A 24,337-nucleotide genomic window follows, 5' to 3' on the forward strand; every position below is an offset into this window, starting at 1 on the left:
AATTATGAAACGGTTAAATTTTTAATTGAAATGCACTGCAGATATGAGTGAAATTGTGTAAAGTAACTCCATCACACTGTATAAAGCTATGATAAATTTTTTGATATTTTTACTGAAAACAAGACAAAAATACCAAGTAATTTTTTGCAGTGTGACTCCATTAAATGTGTGTGTGTGTGTGTGTGTGTAGATTAAACATGAACGGGCCAAAACGGACATGGCAGCAGGTCAAAATCAAATACAAGAACATTCTGCAGAATGGTATGGTCCCTGACTAATATTTAACAAAGCACAAGCATATATTGTACCCAGAAGGTGCCTGCTCACACATTGTCTGTACTGTTTTAGCAGTGAAAAAGAATACCCACAGACAAGGCACGGGTGGTGGGTCACCAAAGGCTGACCTTACCCCAGCAGAGGACATGGCCTTGCGCTTTTTTGCTAGTGGAGCCTTCCTGTACTCAGTGGGGGATGCAGAACAGCTGAACAAGGCCACAATTTGCCGCACAATAAGGAGTGTGTGTCTGGCTATCAAAGCATTAGCAGATGTCTTCATCTCCTTCCCTGGCCACAGAAGACTCTGTGACATCAAAGAGGAGTTCTATAGGATTGCAGGTAAGAGGATCTACAAATTACAGGACAACTGTTAACACATAGTAGGATACTCATTACTTTGTGTGACAGGTTTCCCCAATGTCATTGGTGCAGTGGACTGCACACACATAAGGATAAAAGCCCCCTCAGGTGCCCATGAGGCCGATTTTGTGAATAGGAAATCCTTTCACAGCATTAATGTTCAGGTGAACATAACTTTTTGATATTGTCCATTGACGAACACTCTGCATTGCCAGTGATGTGCATTGATTGGTGTAATATTCCTCATCTTATGATTTCAGATGGTCTGCAATGCTGACTGTGTGATCAGCAATGTTGTGGCAAAATGGCCTGGCTCAGTCCATGACTCCAGAATCTTTCGGGCCTCTGAAATCTATCAGTGCCTATCACAAGGTAAGCCACACAACCCCTATTTATAACCATCATGGCTGTGTCAAGAATATCACTGTGTTTATGAGGTAGTAATGATGAGATTTTGTGTTGACAGGTGAATTCTCTGGTGTGTTGCTGGGAGACAGGGGGTATGGCTGCCAGCCTTTTCTCCTGACACCTTTCACAGACCCCCAGGAAGCACAGCAGGCCTACAACCATGCCCATGCCAGGACCAGGGCCAGAGTTGAAATGACCTTTGGCCTCCTGAAGGCACGCTTTCACTGCCTTCACAAATTAAGGGTCAGCCCTGTTAGGGCATGTGATATTACTGTGGCTTGTGCTGTCCTCCACAATGTGGCCTGCCTGAGGAAGGAGAGGGCCCCCAGAGTGCCACCAGCCATGGACTGGGACAATCCGGCAATCTTCCCTGATGACGACAGTGGTCGGCTGCTGAGGGACCAATATGTGTTGAATTATTTTAGTTAGTATGTGTGCTTTCAATTTTGGTTAAATATGTCCTGCGGTGGCAGAGGAATTTGGGTTTTTTTGGGTTCGTTTTTTGACGAATTTGGCCTCTTATGATGTTTGTGTGGTATACTGTGTGTAATACAAGGCTGCAGGGAGGCTACTGCATCCATTCATTTGTCTGTTCAGTTGATGTGTATGGATTTGTCCTGCATTTATTTTAGTGTGCAGACATGCAGGGTGTGTTATATACAGACCTTTGAATGTGTATGTATCATTTTGTATAATATGCTTGGATTCTGTGCTTTCCATCTTGTAGAGTCACTGTGACTTCAGTTTCGAAAGGAGCTGATGGTTTACCTGCTTTGTTTTGTCCTTATTCAATAAAGGAACATAATGTTACACATTGTGTTTTTATATTCATATGGAATGTGTATTTGTTTATATGACAGAGTACTAGGGCCACACTGAAGAAAAAGGATAAAGTCATAAATTTATGAGGCTGGTTCTTTCTGCAGAAAAGCTACATATTGTTTTTACAGTTTTGATACTTATGACAATGTGATACTTAATATTCTGGCACATCAGCATGTCTTTGTTTATGAAACCATACTGAAGTACAATTTCACGAAATGCCCCACATCTGTCATTTTAACAACTGTCCTCCTTTAAAACAACTGGTTACAATATTATGACTTGTTTTTTTCCCCTCTGTGGCCCTAATATTCTATCATTTTATATATAGCCTTATAGTCTATGGGAAACTGTAAATTATCTAATGATAGCAACATCATCTAAAAATCATTTTTTATCCAAAATCATTGAAATTAATGATCACAAACATTTAAATAATAACAGTGGGTCTAGTTATATGTGATAACAATGTATAGTGAGCAGTGAAATAACTATTGGTTTCCATTTGTGGTGACTGCTGACTGACATTAGGGATGAGATTAAATAGATCCTGGAATTTAGCCTGGTCTGGAGCAGGCTAGCTCCACAGAATAAATCTCCATGGTAATTTATACCATAACATATCCTCCTGCCCCCTATCCATCTTTAGTGCAACCGGATTACGGATCAATTGAGCCAGGATCACCAAGATATCCTGGCTTAATCCCTTATCCTAGTTTTGTGCAACAGGCCCCAGCTCACTTGACAAAATGCCACTTGGAAAATATTTGCATAGACTGACCTGACTAATAGGAGAAGGTAAATACGCAAGACAGAAAAACTGACAGCGTAGCAGTGACCTAAGTAAATGACAAGTCCCTAGTAAAAAAATAAAAATGCCTATTATGAATTCTTATTGTATAATGGTCCAGTTTGGTTAGTAACAGAATTTGTTTAAGTAACTTCTTTCACAGTATAACAGTGTTAACGAGCTCCACAAATAAATATACATTCAGTGACCAGTTTATTAGGTACACCACCCAGTTCACGAAAATGGTCCGCTCTTACAGACAAGACAGTGAGTCACGTGGCCATGGCTTGCTATATAAAACAGGCAGTGAAGCGTTCAGTTACTGTTCGATTGAACGTTAGAATGGGCACAACGAGTGACCTAAGCGACTGAGCATGGTATGATTCCAATATCTCAGAAACAGCCGACCTCCTGGGCTTTTCACAAATTAGTGTCTAGGGTTTACCGAGAATGTTGCAACAAACAAAAAACATCCAGTCAGTGGCAGTCCTGTGGGTGAAAACAGCTCGTTGATGAGAGGTCGAAGGAGAATGGCATGAATCGTGCAAGCTAACAGGCGTGCCACAAACAGGCAAATAACGACACAGTACAACAGTGGTGTGTAGAACTGCATCTCGGAACGCACAACTCGTCAGTCCTTGTCATGATGGGCTATTGCAGCAGACGACCACACCGGGTTCTACCAGTCTCACTTAATAAGAAGCGGCTCCAGTGAGCACGCGATCACCAACACTGGACAATTGAAGAGCGGAAAAACATTGCCTGGTCCTGCGAATCCCATCCCTGTCATGCTGATAGCAGTCAGGATATGACGCATACAGCATGAGTCCATGGCCCCATCCTGCCTGGTGTCGGCGGTGGTGTAATGGAGTGGGGAATGTTTTCCTGGCACATGTTAGGTCCCTTGATACCAACTGAGCAATGTGTCCATGCCACGAACAATTCAGGCTGTTCTGGAAACAAAGGGTGGTCCGACCCAGTACTAGATGGGTGTACCTAATAAACTGACCACTGAGTAAGTATTGGTAAGTAAACCTTGTGTAGTGGCTCTGGAAGTAGGGTGTAAAGATGTCTGTTTGTTCCTGTGGATGCAGATGATGACCTGTACCCTGTTCCCTGTGGGTGTCTACATGTAAACTGCAGATGACACCAGAGGTCAAAATTCCAACACACTATGGCTGAAACCTGGTTCTCAATCCTCCTCCCTGACATGGACTCAAATTGTTAAATCCATGACCGGTAGTGTGCAATTGCACACTTGGGGAGAAGGGTGGATAATCGGGACACAGCCTGTATAGGACTAACTGTTCCCTATCACTGAGGTAAAAAGAGAAATAGGCACCTGAAAAAAGTGTTGCTTTAATATTTTTTAATTTCTGAAGATTACCCTTAACCTTCCCCTCCCTCCCACATATCCCCCACCTTCTCCTCCTGTCATTCTTCATCCACGCGTGCTGTACAGGTCCGCATCCTCAGGGCTGGCCTGGCCAAGGTCAATTAGCTTAGGGTCTGGTGCAAATTTTTGTTTCCCTGGAAATACAAAAAATATTATTTTATAGTGGACATCAATATCTGATAAAGAAGATTAAGCCAACTATTTAGATGAAGATATCTCCTGAGAGGCAGCTGGTAGGAGGAGCTGTAGGAGGACGAGCTCATTGTAATGGCTGTAATGGAATAAATGGAACGATATCATGCATACAGAAACCACGTTGGACTCTGTTCCATTCAATCCATTGCAATGAGCCCGTCCTCCTATAGCTCCTCCCACCAGCCTCTACTGCTTCACATTGATTTGTGTGACTCACCAGCAGTTTTTGTTACAATCACAGATGGCTCCTCTGTTGTAGCTGGAGGAGCAGCCTCGTCAACAGGAGCAGGTGCAGTCTCTTCAGCTACAGGAGGTGGGTCAGCAACCCCCTCTATAGATGCAGGGGCAGCCTCTTCTGCTGCAAGGGGTGAAGGAGCAGCTTCCTCCTCAACAGGTGCCGGGGGTGAAGGAGCAGCTTCCTCCTCAACAGGTGCAGGGGGTGGAAGCTCTGTCTCTTCAGCAGGAGGTGGGAGAGGAATAACTTCCGCTGCTGGGGGAGGTGCAGGGACAGCCTCAACAGGGGCAGGTGCAGGAATCTCTTCAGCAGGTGAAGCAGCAGCTTCCTCAACAGGAGGTGCAGGGGCAGGCACAAGGGCCGTCTGAACAGCCTCTTGCTCCACCACTGTGACTGCCTCAGGTTCAGCTGCAGCAGGCTCAGTGTCAATAGAACCCTCTGCAGGGGCCACCTCTGTGGTGGGCCGAGGAGCAGGTTCAACCGCAGATGGAGCACCCTCTACGGGGCCTGAGGCAGAACTAGGTTCAGTGGGGGAAACCTTGTCAACAGCAGGCGTGGCTGGTTCAGATGATTCAGCTTCAAGGAGGGGCTTTGCCTCTGACACTTCTGGCTCAGGGATGGTAGCTTGCGGGGCTTGCTGCTTGTAAACAGGAAAACGTTGGTCAAGTTCTGTTTATTCCATAAAAATATGCTGTTCAAACTCAAGTTTTCAACTCCTGAGAGAGCATTAAACAGTTTGTTAGATCTATAAATCATTGACCTAGCTAGAACGCTGGTACTCAAGTTTTCCACAGTGAAAACCATTTAAATATAAGAACAGACTAGATGAAAAAAGCATCAATAATGTCAATAGTCTGTTGTACCTCAAGACTGACAGTTGGGGGAGTTACTTCTTTGGGCTTTGATTTAAATATTGATGCCATAGATGATGTAGTGTACTGGCTTGCTGCATACATCTTCTGCCCAGTCATCTGCAGAGGAACAGAAACACATTGTTAGGCACCTATGGCATAACACAGGGAATCCACAAGTTTCAGCTACAATTTTAGCTCATATGCACATGGATGATACAAAAATGTACATACAGTTGAAGTCAGAAGTTTACATGCACCTTAGCCAAATACATTTAAACTCAGTTTTCATAATTCCTGACACTTAATCCTAGTAAACATTCCCTGTCTTAGGTCAGTTAGGATCACCACTTTATTTTAAGAATGTGAAATGTCAGAATAATAGTAGAGAATGATTTATTTCAGCTTTTATTTCTTTCATCACATTCCCAGTGGGTCAGAAGTTTACATACACTCAATTAGTATTTGGTAGCATTGCCTTTAAATTGTTTAACTTGGGTCAAACGTTTTGGGTGAATTTTGGCCCATTCCTCCTGACAGAGCAGCTGTAACTGAATCAGGTTTGTAGGCCTCCTTGCTCACACATGATTTTTCAGTTCTGCCCAAAAATTTTCTATGGGATTGGGGTCAGGGCTTTGTGATGGCCACTCCAATACCTTGATTTTGTTGTCCTTAAGCCATTTTGCCACAACTTTGGAAGTATGCTTGGGGTCATTGTCCATTTGGAAGACCCATTTGCGACCAAGCTTTAACTTCCTGACTGATGTCTTGAGATGTTGCTTCAATATATCCACATAATTTTCCTCCCTCATGATGCCATCTATTTTGTGAAGTGCACCAGTCCCTCCTGCAGCAAAGTAGCCCCACAACATGATGCTGCCACCCCCGTGCTTCACGGTTGGGATGGTATTCTTCAGATTGCAAGCCTCCCCCTTTTTCCTCCAAACATAACGATGGTCATTATAGCCAAACAGTTCTATTTTTGTTTCATCAGACCAGAGGACATTTCTCCAAAAAGTACAATCTTCGTCCCCATGTGCAGTTGCAAACCGTAGTCTGGCTTTTTTTATGCCGGTTTTGGAGCAGTGCCTTCTTCCTTGCTGAGCGGTGTTTATACTTGCGTACTATTGTTTGTACAGATGAACGTGGTACCTTCAGGCGTTTGGAAATTGCTTCCAAGGATGAACCAGACTTGTGGAGGTCTACAATTTTTCTTCTGAGGTCTTGGCTGATTTCTTTTGATTTTCCCATGATATCAAGCAAAGAGGCACTGAGTTTGAAGGTAGGCCTTGAAATACATCCACAGGTACACCTCCAATTGACTCAAATGAGGTCAATTAGCCTATCAGAAGCTTCTAAAGCCATGACATAATTTTCTGAAATTTTCCAAGCTATTTAAAGGCACAGTCAACTTAGTGTATGTAAACTTCTGACCCACTGGAATTGTGATACAGTGAATTATAAGTGAAATAATCTGTCTGTAAACAATTTTGGGAAAAATGACTTGTGTCATGCACAAAGATGTCCTAACCGACATGCCAAAACTATAGTTTGTTTACAAGAAATTTGTGGAGTGGTTGAAAAACGAGTTTTAATGACTCCAACCTGAATGTATGTAAGCTTCCGACTTCAACTGTACATCTGCATAAAAATGTTTTTTTTAATTATATTGTGCAATAATACAAAAGGTGTCTAAACAGTCTAAAGTATCGGATCTCGTTGTATTTATATAATAGTGTGTAAAAAGATCTTAGTGACACTCAAAAGGAAGCTGGGGCAAAAGTGTCCCTGTACATTAATCTGTGGAATTACTATACCTTCACAACACCCACTGTCTGAATGGGGTAGCACACGGAAGTGCCTACAGTGGCCATACCCAGAGGTACCCCCAGCCTCATCAGACGTGACCCTGCAGAGAAATAACCAGTAGAAGTGGTGGAACATGATACCAAAGAGACATTTGGCAACCTACTTTTTCAGAAATTTTACTGCAATGTGTACATTTCAGATCTTCAATAATCTGGGCCGTATTCAGTGATGTGAAACGTTCTGAACATTGCAGATAGATATAGAATGATCAGACACAATGCCCTATTCTATCGGAGACAATCATATCGGTTTTACACAACACATTTCTTTCTGAACTATCTGTAATGTTACATTCTCCTGAACAGCGGACTTCCCGCAATATCTTTAATGCAGCAACTCATTACCTTTCCTTGCCAGGATCAGACCCGCTAACCCAGAGACTGTGATTACACCGACCCTCTGCATAAAACCAGGAGAAGGATCTCTCAGGAACTCATATGTATCTAGGTAAAATAAACATGGAAAAAAGGTTTTGCAGAGATAGCAGAACAGACCTACTCATGTGTCAACAGAACTCCCCCACTCCTCACCGTGTCCAGCAGTATAGACTGTTACAGCTCCGACCTTGACAGAGGTATAAGCATTCTGGAAAAACAATGGTCAAAAATTTGCACTAAATACAACTTGTTTGCAAAACAAACCAACTGAGCTGAAATATTACATAAGTTATAACACAAAAGCAGCCATTTTGATAAAGTCCATCACCTTCTATCGATCTCATGGCATCTAACACAAAATTAGAGTTCTCAGTAAGAGTCGATTTTTACAATAACTGAACTAAAGAGCCATTCCAAAACTTCCTGCATGTCATTCTTAAAAACGTATATTGATGAATATTCAACATCAGCCAACACAACCAGTCAGTCAGTCACCAGTGAAAGAGGCCATCAGAACCAGTTAGTGTTTCTATACCTTAACGGCAGTAACGTATGGTTGCAGCCCCACCCGGACCACACCCAGCCCGTTCTGCAGAGCTCCAGGCTGCTCATTCATGTAGTGAGTTGCTGGAGGGTCTGGAGCATAGATGGACAACTGAGGACAGTACAATAGATCAAAAGGATCAACAAAGATGGCAATAGTCACATACATCAGGTTTCAAGTTCATTGTCACGTGCACAAGCAGAGCGAAATGCCCTTCTTGCTTGCTCTTTCCCAACAATGCAGTAATGAATATCAGTAGTAAAATAAAATATGTATAAAAAACAACAAAAACACACGAGAAATAGAAATAAGTAACTGTTCTTGAGTAAATTCTACATCTTGGTTCTTAGATTACCTCTCTAGGGGAGAGCAGCACAGTCTCTGTTTTGTCCTGATTCATGGCATAAACTCGAAACGAGGCCAATCCCATTGCTGCTGGGATCACCGCCAGCTTCACTACCTGCAGAGAGACACACACAAACACAGACCTTTGTCAGGATAGACCTAAAGTGGTTTTCCAGTCTGAAATTCACATCAACAGTTATTGATGAAGCACAGTTGAATCCAGTAAAATATAGGCTTACACCCGTTTTGTGCCAGCCAGTCCTACTTTGGACCTATATTGGAAAATATTTTACTGTAACTGATGTTGAAAATGATAGGCCTAAAGATAATTATTCTAATGGCAATTATGATACTACATCGTCATTAGTGATTATTATATCGATATTTGAATCCAATTATCGATTTGTATTTTTTTGCTACTGTAGGTAGCACTTTTATTTCCCTGACTGATCAAAAACTCGTTTTCTTTCTCTTTCGTCTCTTTGCAGCAGACATATAGTTAGCCCATTCATAGACGCTAACTACTGTAACATGCAGACCAGACCACTCGCGTGCATGCATGCATGTTGATTTTGTCCACCAACACGACGCGATCAGGACACGCAGGTTGAAATATCAAAACAAACTCTGAACCAACTATATTATTTTGGGGACAGGTCGAAAAGCATTAAACATTTATGGCAATTTAGCTAGCTAGCTTGCTGTTGCTAGTTAATTTGTCCTGAGATAAACATTGGGTTGTTATTTTACCTGAAATTCACAAGGTCCTCTACGACAATTAATTCACAGATAAAAGGGTAAAAGTTTGTTTCTAGTAATCTGTCCTCCTTCTTCAGACTTTATATGGCGGTTGGCAACCAACTTTAAGGTGCATTACCACCACCAACTGGACTGGAGTGTGGACCTCAGTTCATCTTTCAATCACCCACGTGGGTATATTCTCCTAAAAACCAATGAAGAAATGGGAGAGGCGGGACTTGCAGCGCATCAAGCGTCACAAATATAACCAAGTTCTATTTTAGCGCCTGGCTACGCAGACGCTAGCGAGCAGTGTGGGTGCAACGATTGAATAACATGTGTACATTTATTTTGCAATGCTCGCGCACACAACATTGGCGGTGTGGTCAGCATGTTAGAAAGTTACCAAAGCATGGCTTGTGGTATGGTTTTGTAGAAATAAGGAACGTATCCTTCATATCAATGAGAAATGATTTCCCCAAAACAATAGTTTCACTTACTACACACCTGTATAGGGTTAGTGTTCCAACATGGCCATATCTCCATGTTACAGCGCTTGTTTACAGAAGACAGGGACTACCAGCTATGTTAATTAGCTAGGCTATCTGTGTAAGCGTAACTGATCTACATCCGGTGCCAACAGAGATGGCCGCCTCGCTTCGCAGACGTCTAGAGACATCACTGGGGCTAAGCTGCCTCCTATCCAGGACCTCTACACCACGCGGTGTCAGAGGAAGGCCCTGAAAATTGTCAAAGACCCCAGCCATCCCAGTCATAGACTGTTCTCTCTACTACTGCATGGAAAACGGTATCGGAGTGCCAAGTCTAGGACAAAATGGCTTCTCAACAGTTTTTACCCCCAAGCCATAAGACTCAAATGGTTACCCGGACTATTTGTATTATGTGCCCCCCCCCAACCCCTCTTTTACGCTGCTGCTACTCTGTTTATCATATATGCATAGTCACTTTAACTATACATTCATGTACATACTACCTCAATTGGCCCGACCAACAAGTGCTTCCGCACATTGGCTAACCGGGCTCTCTGCATTGTGTCCCACCACCTGCCAACCCCTCTTTTTACGCTACTGCTACTCTCTGTTCATCATATAGGCATAGTCATTTTAACCATACCTACATGTACATACTACCTCAATAAGCCAGACTAACCGGTGTCTGTATATAGCCTTGCTGTTATTTTCACACACACCTTTTTTCACACTATTGGTTAGAGCCTATAAGTAAGCATTTCACTAAGGTCTACACCTGTCAGCGCACGTGACAAATAAACTTTGATTTGATCTGTTCATCGACTATAGCTCAGCATTTAATACCGTAGTACCCTCCAAACTCGTCATTAAGCTCGAGACCCTGGGTCTCGACCCCGCCCTGTGCAACTGGGTCCTGGACTTCCTGACGGGCCGCCCCCAGGTGGTGAGAGTAGGTAACAACATCTCCACCCCGCTGATCCTCAACACTGGGGCCCCACAAGGGTGCGTTCTCAGCCCTCTCCTGTACTCCCTGTTCACCCATGACTGCGTGGCCATGCACGCCTCCAACTCAATCATGAAGTCTGCAGACGACACTACAGTGGTAGGCTTGATTACCAACAACGACGAGACGGCCTACAGGGACGAGGTGAGGGCCCTCGGAGTGTGGTGTAAGGAAAATAACCTCACACTCAATGTCAACAAAACAAAGTAGATGATCGTGGACTTGAGGAAACAGCAGAGGGTGCAGCCCCCTATCCACATCGACGGGACAGTGGTGGAGAGGGTGGAAAGTTTTAAGTTCCTCGGCGTACACATCACAGAAACTGAAATGGTCCACCCACACAGACAGCATGGTGAAGAAGGCGCAGCAGCACCTCTTAAACCTCAGGAGGCTGAAGATATTCGGCTTCTCACCAAAAACTTTTACAGATGCACATTCGAGAGCATCCTGTTGGGCTGTATCACCGCCTGGTACGGCCACTGCTCTGCCCACAACCGCAAGGCTCTCCAGAGGGTAGTGAGGTCTGCACAACACATCACCGGGGGCAAACTACCTGCCCTCCAGGACACCTACACCACCCAATGTCACAGGAAGGCCAAAAAGATCATCAAGGACAACAACCACCCGAGCCACTGACTGTTCACCCCGCTATCATCCAGAAGGCGAGGTCAGTACAGGTGCATCAAAGCGAGGACGGAGAGACTGAAAAACAGCTTCTATCTCAAGGCCATCAGGCTGCTAAACAGTCATCACTAACATTGAGTGGCTGCTGCCAACATACTGACTCAACTCTAGCCACTTTAATAATGGAAGAATTTATGTAATAAATGTATCACTAGCCACTTTAAACAATGCCACTTTATATAATGTTTACATACCCAACATTACTCATCTCATATGTATATACTGTACTCTATACCATCTACTGCATCTTGCCTATGCCGTTCGGCCATCGCTCATTCATATATTTTTATGTACATATTCTTATTCATTACTTTACACTTGTGTGTATAAGGTAGTTGTTGTGAAATTGTTAGGTTAGATTACTTGTTAGGTATTACTGCATGGTCAGAACTAGAAGCACAAGCATTTCGCTACACTCGCATTAACATCTGCTAACCAGGCACACACTGTATGATCTGTGCAAATCTGCAGCAGTAAGTATATTTTTTATTTGAAAGATTCATTCTCACTGATATAAGGGCTATATGTTTCAAACGGGCGACATGATGATTATTGATGTTTCTAACATTTAAAACACAGCAACATGATTGTCGTTCACATGGAGCCAGCCGCGGGCGAAGCTAACCATTGAAAACCCTACAGAGAAGTTATATAGTGAGCAATATGTTTGGAACATCAAATCGCAATTAAAATCTCAGTATGGAATCAAAATAGGTCTATAGCTAGAATTTTAACACATATCGGCACCCAAGTATCGTGATAATATCATGAAGTCTCAGCCCTAACTGTCATGAATAGTATTACAGTTATCAGAACAGTATTTTATCTTATTAAATCATGATTGCATTTTTTTTTTAACCAAGAATGCAATATTAATTTGATCCTGATCAGAGAGATAAGACATTGACCTTGTTGAGCAGGATCTTCTAGAGTGAAATAATGAACGTTAAATGGATACAATTAAGCTAGCTAACAAGTTTAGGAGAGATTTCGAAGGTCACCTTAATCTTCTTTAATCATATTTAAAGAGTAGGCTACCTACAATGTTAATCCTGAAATACAGAGAAACACTGGGCTACATTACTATACAATTTTAGATCTACTTTAAACTCCACATTCATAGATAGCTATAACATAGACATAGTCCTACCACAATAATTTGCGTTTGTACAACATGTTCTAAAAGGGGCGTGTAGCAAACTGCATGCTATATTGACGCTATTCTTGTCAATTTATACACATAGCTAAATACACAAATGTAAACGGGGAAATTATTCGACCTTTTTAAAAGACCTTAGATTCCCAGCTCAAACTCGAGGAAAACATGTTTTAGGATAGGTTTGCATGGTAGAAAACTTACAGTGGCAGCCATGATGGTACCTCCCCCTCAGAGTCTTACCGGTGCCGATAAGGGACCAACTTTATCATAGGAAAACGCGTTAAATCCTGTTTGACTGTTTCTGCCGCTAAATTGATTTTACTGGTCAGTGTATATGACCTTGAAAGTAACCATGCTATACAGAAAGCAACGTTAATAATCAGTTCTCCTCTTTATTTAAAGAGTAGTGTTGTTCATTCCTTGTGCTAGCCTCGAAAAAGCCTGCACATGTGGGTCCCTGCAGGGTTGAAGAACTGCTTCAGTTCAGAGTAGCCTAATTTTGTAACGTTTTATTATCGAAATAAATACACAGAAATGCATTAATTTGTGCGGTAATTCAGTTTATTGGTTTTACAACTTAAATTTTACAACCTTGTACTATATATATTTCTGAGAAACAAAAGCTACTTTTGATTCATAGGAAGAATAAATGTATTTCTCTTTCTCAAGAACAATGCTTTTATAAGTTAATGTACAGATAAACAGATAATAATATACTTCCAAAAAAGAGCAATATGTTCCTTTTTTAATGTCGCAGTGCAACTTACATCTTAGCTACACACCTGCGCAGTTGTACTATGAGGTGCACACCTCCAAAATAACACAGTGGAACCCTGGACAGATTGGACAGATTTCATGTACAATGTTTTAAAACATTGTGAGAACAATTACATTCTGGTTAAATGAAATACATTCTACAATACATGTACTGCTCTTCATAAAATTTGAGAATTTAGAGCAACAACTGCGGACATTTTAGAAGTGTTAGTAGCCTATATGTCTATTATGACATGTAGCCGGGCCAGTGTAGTTATACTGTATAACAAATGTACTGACACCGAAAAGCATTTTAAGTACCAGGACACAACACTGGATGATAATTGCAGGTGAATTGAAGCAATGTCAATATCCTGCCAGGAATAGGGTACAAGTATTAAGCCGCGCGAAGAAAAACATTATCATTGAAATTTGATAGAAGTAAAATAGAAACAAGTAAAAGAAAGTCAAGTAAATAGGCCTAGAAAAGAAACAACCAAGTGTATCAAACTTTTAAAATGTGTTATGAGTTGTTGATCATGTATTTTGCGCAGATAGAATGCAGTCACATTGAAGTACTACAGTACTACTTCTCAACCTGTAGAAATAAACAACTTAAGCAAATACATATATGTTGACAATTTCCGGGATCCTTTTTAAAATAAACCAGTACATTCACATATAAAATCAACAGAGACACAGAAAGGGAACAGAATACATGAGCAGAACTCAGAACCTGAATCAATCCTGAAGATCAGGAGGTAATTTCTGTAACAGCTGGAGTGAAGCAAAAACAGTCATTCAGGAGACGCAATGCTTTTTGTGTTTTATATAATTTTTCTAAGAAAAATATAAGTAAAAAGATTCTGTGGTCACAGAATCTAAAGATTGCATTCACAAGTATATAGTTCACAGTATTAAATAGAGGGTGCTGCTATGCAAACAATATAATATTTTTCTTTAACACATTTCTCAACCCCCACGGCCACATGTACATGTTTACTACCATGCAGATGTTTGATTTAAAAAATCAATTTCACCAACAAATTCTATAATGATGGCCAAAATCATAATAGCTACAAAGAGATATCAATAAATGTAAAAGTTTAATTCCGGTGAGCTGTGTTTGGCTAAACTACTTTGTTTAAATTTCAAACAAAATCTACATAATTATACATACATGTTAAACATGCAACATCCGTACATACAACAGAAATGCATTATAAAACCCTACTGAGCCTCATACACTAAAAGCCCAAATACCTCCGTCTCTCTCTCTCTCTTCCTCACACACCCCTCTTCTCTCCACAGTTATACATACATACATTACATACTTTTACACAGATTGGGTCTTTCTTTCCGGGGGTTTCAGGGTCACACAGTACCATGGTGCTCCAGTAGGGGGTGCATTGTTGTAATCAGAATGATGCCTATTAGCCAGTCGCTACATAGCTCTCTCTTAAAGCAGCATTAAAGGGGAAATAAAAAGGAAATAAAAACTAAACTCCCTTCCTCTTAAGCAAGCAATGAAATAAGAAAAAATACAATAGAAGGAAAAAAATGCATTGCATCAGCCAAAAACAGTTATTGTCTTTTTGTTGTTAAGTTCTCTTTCAGTCTATCATTTGTTGCATTTTCTGTTTTAAAGATAATGAATGATAGTTTCTCTTCAGGCATGCAGAATGGCACCCCGTGGGGGCCTTATTTTATCCAATATACAGTATATACACCAACCGTTACTCTTATGTTTGACCTCAGTGCAGTATGTACACATATTACAGTGATTGGTTTGTCAGTTAGTTTTGCTGTGAATGGTGATGGTAGACCCTGGCTGCATGAACGATTGCGGGGAAAGAGATAATGGCATGATTCCACAGTGTCTCCTTGTTACTCTGTCTCTGAGCACTCGTGCCTCAAACGTGAGTTTCGATGAAGGAGTGGGTGTGCATCATCAGTGGTGGGGACAAGGGTGAGAGGTCGGATCCCTCGGGGTGGGGCTCTGTCGGGACGGAGCTGAACTCACAGATGTCCACAAACAGCTCATGGTGCTGCTGCTTCCACTGTTGGAACTTCTGGGAGTTTAGACCGGAGTCGTCCAGCACTTGGCTGATAATGGCCAGATCACCCTCTTTGGCCTGTGGGAAAACATCAGTTAGTGTTTGGCTTACATACTACCCCAATGACCCCACTCATATGCCACCTCACTCTCATCACCATAGACAGCCACCTACTGGACCTGTACCACCCTCTACCTCCATAAGACTCCACCCTGCCCTATGACTCATACCTGCCCTAGGACTGGGCCACAGCCTGCCCTGTGGCTGTGTCCCGCCCTCTCCGTACCTTGAGTGTGCTGCGCAGGGCACGAATGCGGTGCAGCTTGTCGTTGATGACAGGGTCGTTGCAGCGCTTGACAAAGGAGCGTCTGAAATCCTGTTTAGTGGAGGGCCTCTGCTCCCCCAGGGCAGACAGGCTGGCCCGCTCTATGGAGCGATACAGCTCCTGGAAACCATCCACACCCTCATGATCATGACCTCGCTCTTTAGACTGAGAATCTGAGGGGGGAAAGTAGGACAGGATTTCAAAGCTCTGTGCTAAACCTAATTCAACCATTTTAACTTGGATAAAAGCTTTACAATGTACCTTGTCATCAAATAAATATATAATCAAGGCATAACAAGGTATATGTGTAACTTGAAGTCTGAGGAGTCCTAAAGAGAAGCCTGGCGAGAGCAGGAAGTGCTAGAGTGCATCCTTACCTTGGTGTTTCTTGGAGTTGTGCTTTCTGAATGGCACCTCGTCGTCCTCACTCCTCTCCTCTGAGGGTCCTGCTGAGTGCAGGCTTCCCTTGGTGCCCTGCACGTCCCTGTTCCGGGGCAGGCTCTGGCTGCGCTGCTTGTGGGCACAGTGAAGGCGCTGCTCGCGCTCCTCTATGTCCACCAATGGGAAGGGCCCATCTCTGTCAGGTTGTCGGCGCCTCTGTGCGGGCAGTGTGGCCTGGCGTCGGCGCTCAGGGGACATAAGCAGCTGACCCATTCCCATGTGGCCGCTGCCGTAGCCCCCGTCACCCCTGTCACCCTCCCCCGGCACGGTCTGCAGAAAGTGGAGGCCCGAGCTGGTGAGGGGCGTCTCAATCAGGTCCTGCCAGGAGCGGCGTTGGGTGTCACGGAGGGTGGGGCGGAGGGTGGGGTGGCAGCCGGAGGACTGGGTGCTCCCAGGGGCGTCTGGGCGGGAGTCCTCAGCTGAGGAGTGGGAGTACGTGGACTCACTGGAGAAGTGGCGCTCAGGGAACGGACTGGAGGAGTTCACCTGGAAGGGGGCCAGTGGACAGAGGTATTTAATGATATTGATAGAACCACTATGTCTTGTGTGTGTGTGTGTGTGTGTGTGTGTGTGTGTGTGTGTGTGTGTGTGTGTGTGTGTGTGTGTGTGTGTGTGTGTGTGTGTGTGTGTGTGTGTGTGTGTGTGTGTGTGTGTGTGTGTGTGTGTGTGTGTGTGTGTGTGTGTGTGTGTGTGTGTGTGTGTGTGTGTGTGTGTGTGTGTGTGTGTGTGTGTGCGCGTGCAGTGAACGTGTACATGTGAGTGTGTGTTCCAGAGTGTGAACCAGTGGCCTGCACTCACAGATGGGGTGCGGTGGTAGGTGTCACAGCGAGATGACATGCCTTCTTGTTTCAGAGTCATAGAACCATCCATCTCATCCTGGTCACTCTCACTCCAATAATCTGAAACATCAAAGTTAAACATCAATAAACTAAACAGCTTGGGTGACCTCATCCATACCAATACTTTAAGTCTTCCACTACAGTACAATAGGCATTGATCTAATACAATTACCTAACATTTCACTTCAATGTCCTTAAATCAATTGATTTACACATCACAACAATGTTGTTTGATGTCACTAAATATGTAGTCAGATTGTCCTACCTTCATCAGGGCGTGGAACCTTATCGTCAGGTGTGTAGCCAATCGCCGCCAGCCCCAGCCGGTTCATCCATCTAAATGGATAACAGGACAGGGTGCAGATACACAACATGAGATGGTTAACTGACTAACTGATACCATACTGGGTGTGGTAGGAAGTTTGATGTGTTATGTTGCACTGTAGTCTATATTTCTTAAGAATATTCATTATTAACAGTTTGCATTGAAGAGAAGAAAGTATATCGATGTTATGATATGCAGTCTTTCTGAATCCTCTCAAATCCTTTATTTAGCTAATGCAACTCAATCAATAAAGGGCATTTGTGATCAACATAATTACAAAGAAAAGTGCCAGAGATAATAACAAGTCAATCAGTCACAACCCAAGGGAAAGATGAAACTGTTTCTGATAAACAAAGCAGTAGCTGCTGACCCAGAGGGCTCTTTGAAACAAGAGACGTACTGCTCTTTATCAGCTTACTCTATCTCAGTAGAAAAAAATACAAAAATAAAGTCTCAGTAGAACAACACTACAGACACCTAAAGTATATTTTCTTATTCCTCATGTTTGAGAACGAAAGGAGAACTATGTCACAGCTCCAGCTATGAATTCTCTGAAACTGAGAATTTTCTTAGATAATATGTAAGCTGAAGTACATGCTGTTACAATCAAGAGAGCATGTTATGAAATAAGCACACTAACTAACCCTACCATCAAAGTACAGGTAGTAATGCTAGAAAAAATAGTGTTACCTGTTCATCTCCTCCAAACAGTCTGTGGCGAAAAAGAAACTCTTGATTTTGGGATGGCAGGCTTTGAAGGCACTGCAGCAGGAGCAGAAACAACATCTAATTAGTCTGTACAGTCTTGTAGATCATCTGATGCTTAAACATCTCCATTTTGCATTACTTCATTCTGTTAGCCTGAGATCCAGACCATATGGTACAATGGCCAGGTAGATGTACTGTATACTATTCCTGTAGCCCTTTCCTGCAGTCAAATGACCTAGGGGCTCCCGGCACTGCATCTCAGTGCAAGAGGCATCACTGCAGTCCCTGGTTCGAATCCAGGCTGCATCACATCCGGCCGTGATTGGGAGTCCCATAGGGCGGTGCACAATTGGCCCAGCGTCGTCCGCGTTTGGCCGGGGTAGGCCGTCATTGTAAATAAGAATTTGTTCTTAACTGACTTGCCTAATTAAATAAAAAAATGTGGCCTCATGGGTGGAATGTTTTTAATATTTTCATAATTACATAATTAAAAACGTATTTTTTTTAAACACAGAAAATCTGGTGTTTCTATGTCAAACGGTTTAATATTGGGATGTAAACTCAAATTGTAATACACTTCAACATGGTACAGGTGTCTTCTTTTTTTAAAGCCCATAACTATGTGTGTGAGGTGTTTACTTTTGTTTCAAAGTGAATTTGTTTAAGACTACCAAGAAACACTGTGCGACCCTTCTCAGGTGGAAATAGACACCTATTAATTACTTCTGCCACTTTGTGCCACGGCTATTTAAAGCCCTCGTTATTCAAATCAAATAATTATGCCACGCAACGGCATCATCTGTTTTTGTGTTTCATTTAGACTTTGTGTTTTCTTTTAAATCCCTAGGTTCACTAACAGATTGAGAGACAAAAAAACATGAATCACAAAAACACTCACTGTTTCCTTCTGCATTCAATTGCTCTATCTATTCGGAACTCAGGTAGGCTGATGAAACCTTCAGCCTTCTCGTCCTAGGAAGGGAGAGGTAAGGGAAATGAGAAGCAATACATTCCAGTATGTCTGTAGAGATGACACACCTCATTAAGGAGATCAGACATACTGGAATGTACTGTACAATACATGACACTGCAACATAAATGGTTCTGTGTCTGGAATATGGCTATGTTTGTGTGAGTTACCAAGACAACTCTGCAGATAGTGTTGGTAAACAGCAAGCCTGTTGTGGCAGATAAGAGAAAATAAAGTATTGTTTGACAGCTGTAATGTACTTGTCAGAGATCAGCTTACATTCTGGTTGGTGTACCAGTAGAGCGAGGAGTCCTTGAGGATGAACCAGTACTTCTTCCACTTCTGGGTGAAGTAGCCCTTGGCATCCTTCTTCTTCCACAGCCAGCCCTCACAGTCCCCATGGCCCAGGTCCTTACAGGAGATACGCCTGCGGCTAGCGCTAGTCAGAGAACCTGGGTGGAAAGCAGGATATCACAGGGAATTCTCATAGACACATGGACACACTAAACATTCCCGGGATGATATCCTCAATACTAGCATAATTTCAAACCCATCACAAATCCTAATATAAAATGATTGACCAAGGATCATCAAAAGAATCCTCACAGTGAATGGATTTATCCCATGTCTCACCTTTGGTTCTCTTTTTGGTCTTAGTCCTTAAAGACGCATAGTGAAATGACTGCAAGGAGAGGGAAGAGGAGAGGGTTTGATTAGAAGAGGTGTCTAAAGTACAGGACTCATACCAGGGGAGTAACAGTAGTATTTAAATATTTGACTTTACCTTCCTCATGGATGAGCCTCCTTGTCTTTCGATGCCAAAACTAGCATACCTGAGGAGAGGGGAGATCAGGTTTGTAAGCCTACAACAAAATGGATACTAATCCTCTTTATCTGTGCATGAGATCATCCTGTACTGGTATTAAACTAATCCTTACATGGATATTATTCATCATAAAAAGCAGAATCGTAACTTCATATCTACTGTATGCGAGTAAAATATGAATGTATATTCCATTGACATGAATGCATAAGTTACATGGAGTACATTAAACATTGATTTGTTTGAGTCTATCTCATGCTACAATTCATCCCAAAGAACTTAGTAGCTGTATCATTCCCAGGGCTGGCCTGAATGCCCATCTGGAAATGGCTCTACTGACAGTTGGTACCGTGGTACTGAAACATGGACACTGACTGAAGGAATGGACATCACATAGCATTCTCAATATAAGTCTCACTACTTACTTTTGTAATACACTCAGATCCAGCTTTCCTACTGTCAATCATATTGTATTAGGTACAGAAACATCTCTTTTGGGTGTGTAACATGCAGTGGACTGGATGTCAAACACATAGCAGGTATCTGACCATCATACTGACACCTTGGCTTGAACATAATTGCACTTCACCTACCCATATACTCGGTGTACAAACTGAGCGCCAGTGCATCCATTCTACCAAAGAGAATGATCTAAACTAAAGCCTGATACATTTGGACAAGTACTGTATTGTTTCCAGCAAGTGAAAGAAGTGAGCTAAACCACAGAGCAGGTGGCAGGAAATACAGTTCAGCCAGTCTCTGTGTCTCAGTAGAGCTCAGCACAACGGAAACCGCTGAGGGGATGTGCTGCGCATGTTGGCCATTTATGAACACCTTAATCAGCACTCATCACTGTAAAAATGGCTGAGAGGACTTCTCTACTGCCAGACCTACTGTACCACTGTATAACTACATGGTTGGATCACCTACTGAACACTGACTGTGGGCAAGATGTTGAATTGGGTTGGATTGTAGCATCAATTGGAACAAAGCACAGTGTTTCTTAAATAGAACCAGAAAATATGATTTAGGTCAGTGAAGGGTAAAGAGGAAATATTGCCTGCTTGCCAACCCTCATGATGTATGTTTAAATGTCATTCCCTTGAGGCCAATTCAATTAAGTTAATCAATTGTAACAACACACTGAAGGCAAAAAATAATCTCAACTAGGATTATTCATATGATGGTATGCAGGATGACAGCAATTTACTTTACTCAAAAGAGTCATTGGTTGAATAAAAATTATTTGCAGAAGTGGGTAACTAATATACTGTAAATCCAATATCAAAACATTCACAATATAAAGTACTGTATATATCAGTGAAATGTTGATAGTTGATAAAAAAGCTTTAAATTTACTGATAGCAGTATGATACAAACCAAATTGGAAGGTACACAACTAGCCTCCATAGTTTAGGCAAAAACCAAGTCCCACACATACATTTTTTTAAATCATCAAATAAATCAATGTTCCTCACAAAATCATGCCTAGATTGTCTCCTTGACCCAATGGAGAAGAACTACTCACTCACCTGTCAGTGTCAGCTCTCAGTGTGTCTCCAGCTCTCTGCAGAAAGGTAAAGAGCAGATTAGTGCATCAGAGAGAGAGAGAGAGAGAGATCTGAGAGAGAGATCATAGCACACTGTCATCTCAGAGGGTGGACTGTGTTTCCAGTTGTGACCAGGCAGGCAGATTAGAAGATCAGGGTCAGGAACCATGGGGTGTCTTGGGTTGTGGAAGTAGAGGTGGTATGGGTGGAAGTGTGGCAAACTTCTGACTCACTTATCTAATATTGTGACCTCAAAAAGGCTTTAACCACAAAAACATCACTGCTCTGTGACACAAATATGTTGAATCTGCATTGCCAAACCATTATGTCACTATGTCTGACTGCGTTAATAGCCATAATGTCATTCTTGATGCAGGTTGACAAAAACAGTAGCTGTGATGACTCACGTGGTACATTGGCACAGTGTTGCTCTCAGGCAGTGAGAAGGACAGGCCCTCTGGGGGTCCTGAGTCCAGTCTGACGGGCGGGGCCAGCATGGATGGGCTGATGGGATAGCTGGGGCTGCTGGGGTTGTGGCTCTTCTTGCGGGAACGCCGCCCAGTGTCCCGCTTGCATTCCCTGGAAACATCTGGCTCCTCCTGGATCACCAGGATCTTGTCATCGCTCAGGTAACGTAGCAGGGAGTTGTCTGAGTCTAGCAGAGGTCAGGGAAGGAGGGAAAGAGGGGTGCAAAGTTGTGTCATTTGGAAGCCCAGAGAGGTTGTTATTTGTTCATTTGGAGTCCTAGAGTGCCTATCACATTCAAATGCTTGATGGCAAAACAAACTCTTACCAAAGGTATAATGAAGCATCATTTGAAAGGAAAATAAACTTTCAGAAGATTTCTGGTTCGATACTTGCGGTCTGATGTTGAGTCAAAGTGTGAGCAGCCCCTGAGGTAATGTTTAATGTTGTTTCCATAGCTTTAGTCCATAGAGCTTCATTAACCTCACAGACCTGCATGTTTCCACAGAAACCAACCTCTGTCACGTTACCTTCCATCAGTGAGGGCAGGCCTCCAACAGTGTGTGGTTTCAGAGAAGAGGGAGGCAGATATGTTCTTTGTATCGGCACTCGCTATTTATAACACAAGTCGTGGGAGTGAGATGCTCTCACTACAGCTCACTCAACATAACTGCTATACATAGTCTCACAAAGCTAAACACCACTGAAATCAGCCATGTGCAAAACAAATATTGGGTTTCAACTCAATTAATGCCTGACATGAACATGTTGTCTATATATAATAGATTGAATCTCATTTTGTAAAAAAAGATGGCTGAGCTTCTTGTGATAGCTTTATCTTTATACAGTACAGTTTAAAAATAGTTCTAAATGTGCATTCATGTTTCTGTCAAGATTCCCTGGTTATATGTAAAGTCTAAAGAAACCCTTGTGCTCTATGCCAGTACTTGTGGCAGTTCCAGTTAAATGAATAAAAGGTTGCCAAAGAAGCAGATGATTAGTCATGTTGTTGACAGTGGGGACTGTGATTGGTCCTCATTAGGAGTCTGTACTTTGCAGAAGCAGTGAAACAAAAGCTACTTCCTTCTCCTAGTCAAGGCATTTAAGGGGGGTACTGAGGAGACTACCTGAACTTAAGGACCCACCTCTGCTACCTCTCTTGTACATATTTGGCTCCTTTGTCTCTGCCATCCAGTTGTAATCCGTTGGCATGGAAACTGGCCTGAGGTCACCTGGAAAGAAGTCCAAGTAGCATGTCAGCTGAGGTGTGAGTGGAGGGAGAGATGGGGGCTGAGGTGTGAGTGGAGGGAGAGTTAGGAGCTGAGGGAAGAGTGGAGGGAGAGTTAGAAGCTGAGGGAAGAGTGGAGGGAGAGTTAGGAGCTGAGAGAAAAGTGGAGGGAGAGTTAGGAGCTAAGGTGTGAGTGGAGGGAGAGTTAGGAGCTGAGGGAAGAGTGCAGGGAGAGTTAGGAGCTGAGGGAAAAGTGGAGGGAGAGTTAGGAGCTAAGGTGTGAGTGGAGGGAGAGTTAGAAGCTGAGGGACGAGTGGAGGGAGAGTTAGGAGCTGAGGGACGAGTGGAGGGAGAGTTAGGAGCTGAGGGAAGAGCGAAGGGAGAGCTAGGAGCTGAGGGAAGAGTGGAGGGAGAGTTAGGAGCTGAGGGAAGAGCGAAGGGAGAGCTAGGAGCTGAGGGAAGAGTGGAGGGAGAGTTAGGAGCTGAGGGAAGAGCGGAGGGAGAGCTAGGAGCTGAGGTGTGGGTGGAGGGAGAGTTAGGAGCTGAGGTGTGAGTGGAGGGAGAGTTAGGAGCTGAGGGAAGAGCGAGGGAGAGCTAGGAGCTGAGGGAAGAGTGGGGGCTGTCTCAATGAGAGGGAGAGGAGAGGGTGAGAGATGGTGAGAGAGGAGTGGCTGTGCGTGGGTGGACGTCTGCCTGACAGTGGTTAAAGTGCAGGCAGGAAAGTAAGGGGTATAAGAGGAGTATGTTATAGCATGGGAATCCAGTTGAAAAGAAGTGAGCTTTAGAGTGAAGGGGAAACGGTAGACCTGCTGCACGTGTGTGAATGTGTGAGCATGAGAGAGACTGTGATGGGCCTTATCATGACACATGGTGCCTCCACAGACTGGGATGAGCAGATCGTACCCTGCTTGGAGCCATTATGGGCTTGGAAGGAATCCACTGTCACTTCCCTGGCAGACTGTTAACATGAAAAACACTCCGTCTGGCAGAGCCAAAGGGATTTATCGCTGCACCACTACACACTGTACAATACACGGCAAACTGATCCTCAACAGAGCCTCAACAGCCATTTCTGTCTGGTGGACGGATAGAATACTGTACATTGTCAAGGGCTGGCAAAGACCTCCTTCCTTGTCCCAGTGTTTACAGACAGTGTGTCACTCACTAAATATTCCAGAGTTGTCCCGTGCAGTATTGTGAATGAGCTCATCATGTAAAGTGCAGACAGAGGTGGCATGTAGAATAATCAGGCTGATCTTAGGTGATGTCATCCTGATGCTGGCCATCCTACTGCTGCAGTGCTGATG

At 43.1% G+C, this 24,337-nt stretch overlaps 3 protein-coding genes across 5 annotated transcripts in view; 1 reads left to right on the forward strand and 2 right to left on the reverse strand.

Moving 5' to 3' along the window:
* The first annotated feature begins 452 nt into the window (after positions 1 to 452).
* On the forward strand, positions 453 to 1,875 carry LOC139537266 (putative nuclease HARBI1). The gene is made up of 4 exons (XM_071338384.1): positions 453 to 615; positions 685 to 800; positions 897 to 1,008; positions 1,103 to 1,875. The coding sequence occupies exons 3-4, from the start codon at positions 897 to 899 to the stop codon at positions 1,471 to 1,473; spliced, it is 483 nt and encodes a 160-aa protein (XP_071194485.1). The 5' UTR covers positions 453 to 615; positions 685 to 800; the 3' UTR covers positions 1,474 to 1,875.
* Positions 1,876 to 4,010: 2,135 nt separating this feature from the next.
* On the reverse strand, positions 4,011 to 12,805 carry LOC139537265 (MICOS complex subunit MIC27-like). 2 transcript variants are annotated; one of them, XM_071338382.1, is made up of 9 exons: positions 12,745 to 12,805; positions 8,479 to 8,583; positions 8,115 to 8,234; positions 7,733 to 7,787; positions 7,547 to 7,645; positions 7,151 to 7,242; positions 5,346 to 5,453; positions 4,465 to 5,119; positions 4,011 to 4,186 (listed from the first exon to the last, which is right to left on the reverse strand). In XM_071338382.1, exons 1-9 carry the CDS (start codon positions 12,754 to 12,756, stop codon positions 4,098 to 4,100), a joined length of 1,335 nt encoding a protein of 444 aa, XP_071194483.1. In that variant the 5' UTR covers positions 12,757 to 12,805; the 3' UTR covers positions 4,011 to 4,097. The 2 variants fall into 2 exon arrangements, with proteins under 2 accessions (XP_071194483.1, XP_071194484.1); XM_071338383.1 differs by having other exon boundaries at positions 12,665 to 12,759.
* Positions 12,806 to 13,086: 281 nt separating this feature from the next.
* Positions 13,087 to 24,337, reverse strand: part of LOC139537267 (connector enhancer of kinase suppressor of ras 2-like) — a 52,996-nt gene continuing 41,745 nt past the window's right edge. Inside the window, exons 13-25 of one of the 2 annotated variants that reach the window (XM_071338386.1) lie at positions 22,948 to 23,034; positions 21,745 to 21,992; positions 21,320 to 21,354; positions 19,749 to 19,797; positions 19,598 to 19,646; positions 19,244 to 19,416; positions 18,893 to 18,966; positions 17,977 to 18,048; positions 17,227 to 17,297; positions 16,921 to 17,021; positions 16,059 to 16,608; positions 15,643 to 15,854; positions 13,087 to 15,434 (exon numbers count right to left, since the gene is read on the reverse strand). In XM_071338386.1, coding sequence (XP_071194487.1) covers positions 15,213 to 15,434; positions 15,643 to 15,854; positions 16,059 to 16,608; positions 16,921 to 17,021; positions 17,227 to 17,297; positions 17,977 to 18,048; positions 18,893 to 18,966; positions 19,244 to 19,416; positions 19,598 to 19,646; positions 19,749 to 19,797; positions 21,320 to 21,354; positions 21,745 to 21,992; positions 22,948 to 23,034 — 1,943 coding nt within the window. In that variant the 3' untranslated portion in view covers positions 13,087 to 15,212. The remainder of the gene's footprint in view (positions 15,435 to 15,642; positions 15,855 to 16,058; positions 16,609 to 16,920; positions 17,022 to 17,226; positions 17,298 to 17,976; positions 18,049 to 18,892; positions 18,967 to 19,243; positions 19,417 to 19,597; positions 19,647 to 19,748; positions 19,798 to 21,319; positions 21,355 to 21,744; positions 21,993 to 22,947; positions 23,035 to 24,337) is intronic. The other variant, XM_071338387.1, reaches the window with a different exon arrangement.

Source organism: Salvelinus alpinus, chromosome 13 (assembly GCF_045679555.1).
Source record: "Salvelinus alpinus chromosome 13, SLU_Salpinus.1, whole genome shotgun sequence".
Lineage (NCBI taxonomy): Eukaryota > Metazoa > Chordata > Actinopteri > Salmoniformes > Salmonidae > Salvelinus > Salvelinus alpinus.

What these genes read in the sequence shown, in the direction of transcription:
- LOC139537266 (XM_071338384.1), top strand. Translation starts at nt 897, where the DNA reads ATGGTCTGCAATGCTGACTGTGTGATCAGCAATGTTGTGGCAAAATGG. An exon ending in CTATCAGTGCCTATCACAAG is followed by an intron (nt 1,009 to 1,102) that starts GTAAGCCACACA and finishes TTGTGTTGACAG; the next exon opens with GTGAATTCTCTGGTGTGTTG.
- LOC139537265 (XM_071338382.1), bottom strand. An exon ending in TGCTGCTCTCCCCTAGAGAG is followed by an intron (nt 8,235 to 8,478) that starts GTAATCTAAGAA and finishes TACTGTCCTCAG; the next exon opens with TTGTCCATCTATGCTCCAGA. An exon ending in TCTGATCCTGGCAAGGAAAG is followed by an intron (nt 7,243 to 7,546) that starts GTAATGAGTTGC and finishes ATTTCTCTGCAG; the next exon opens with GGTCACGTCTGATGAGGCTG.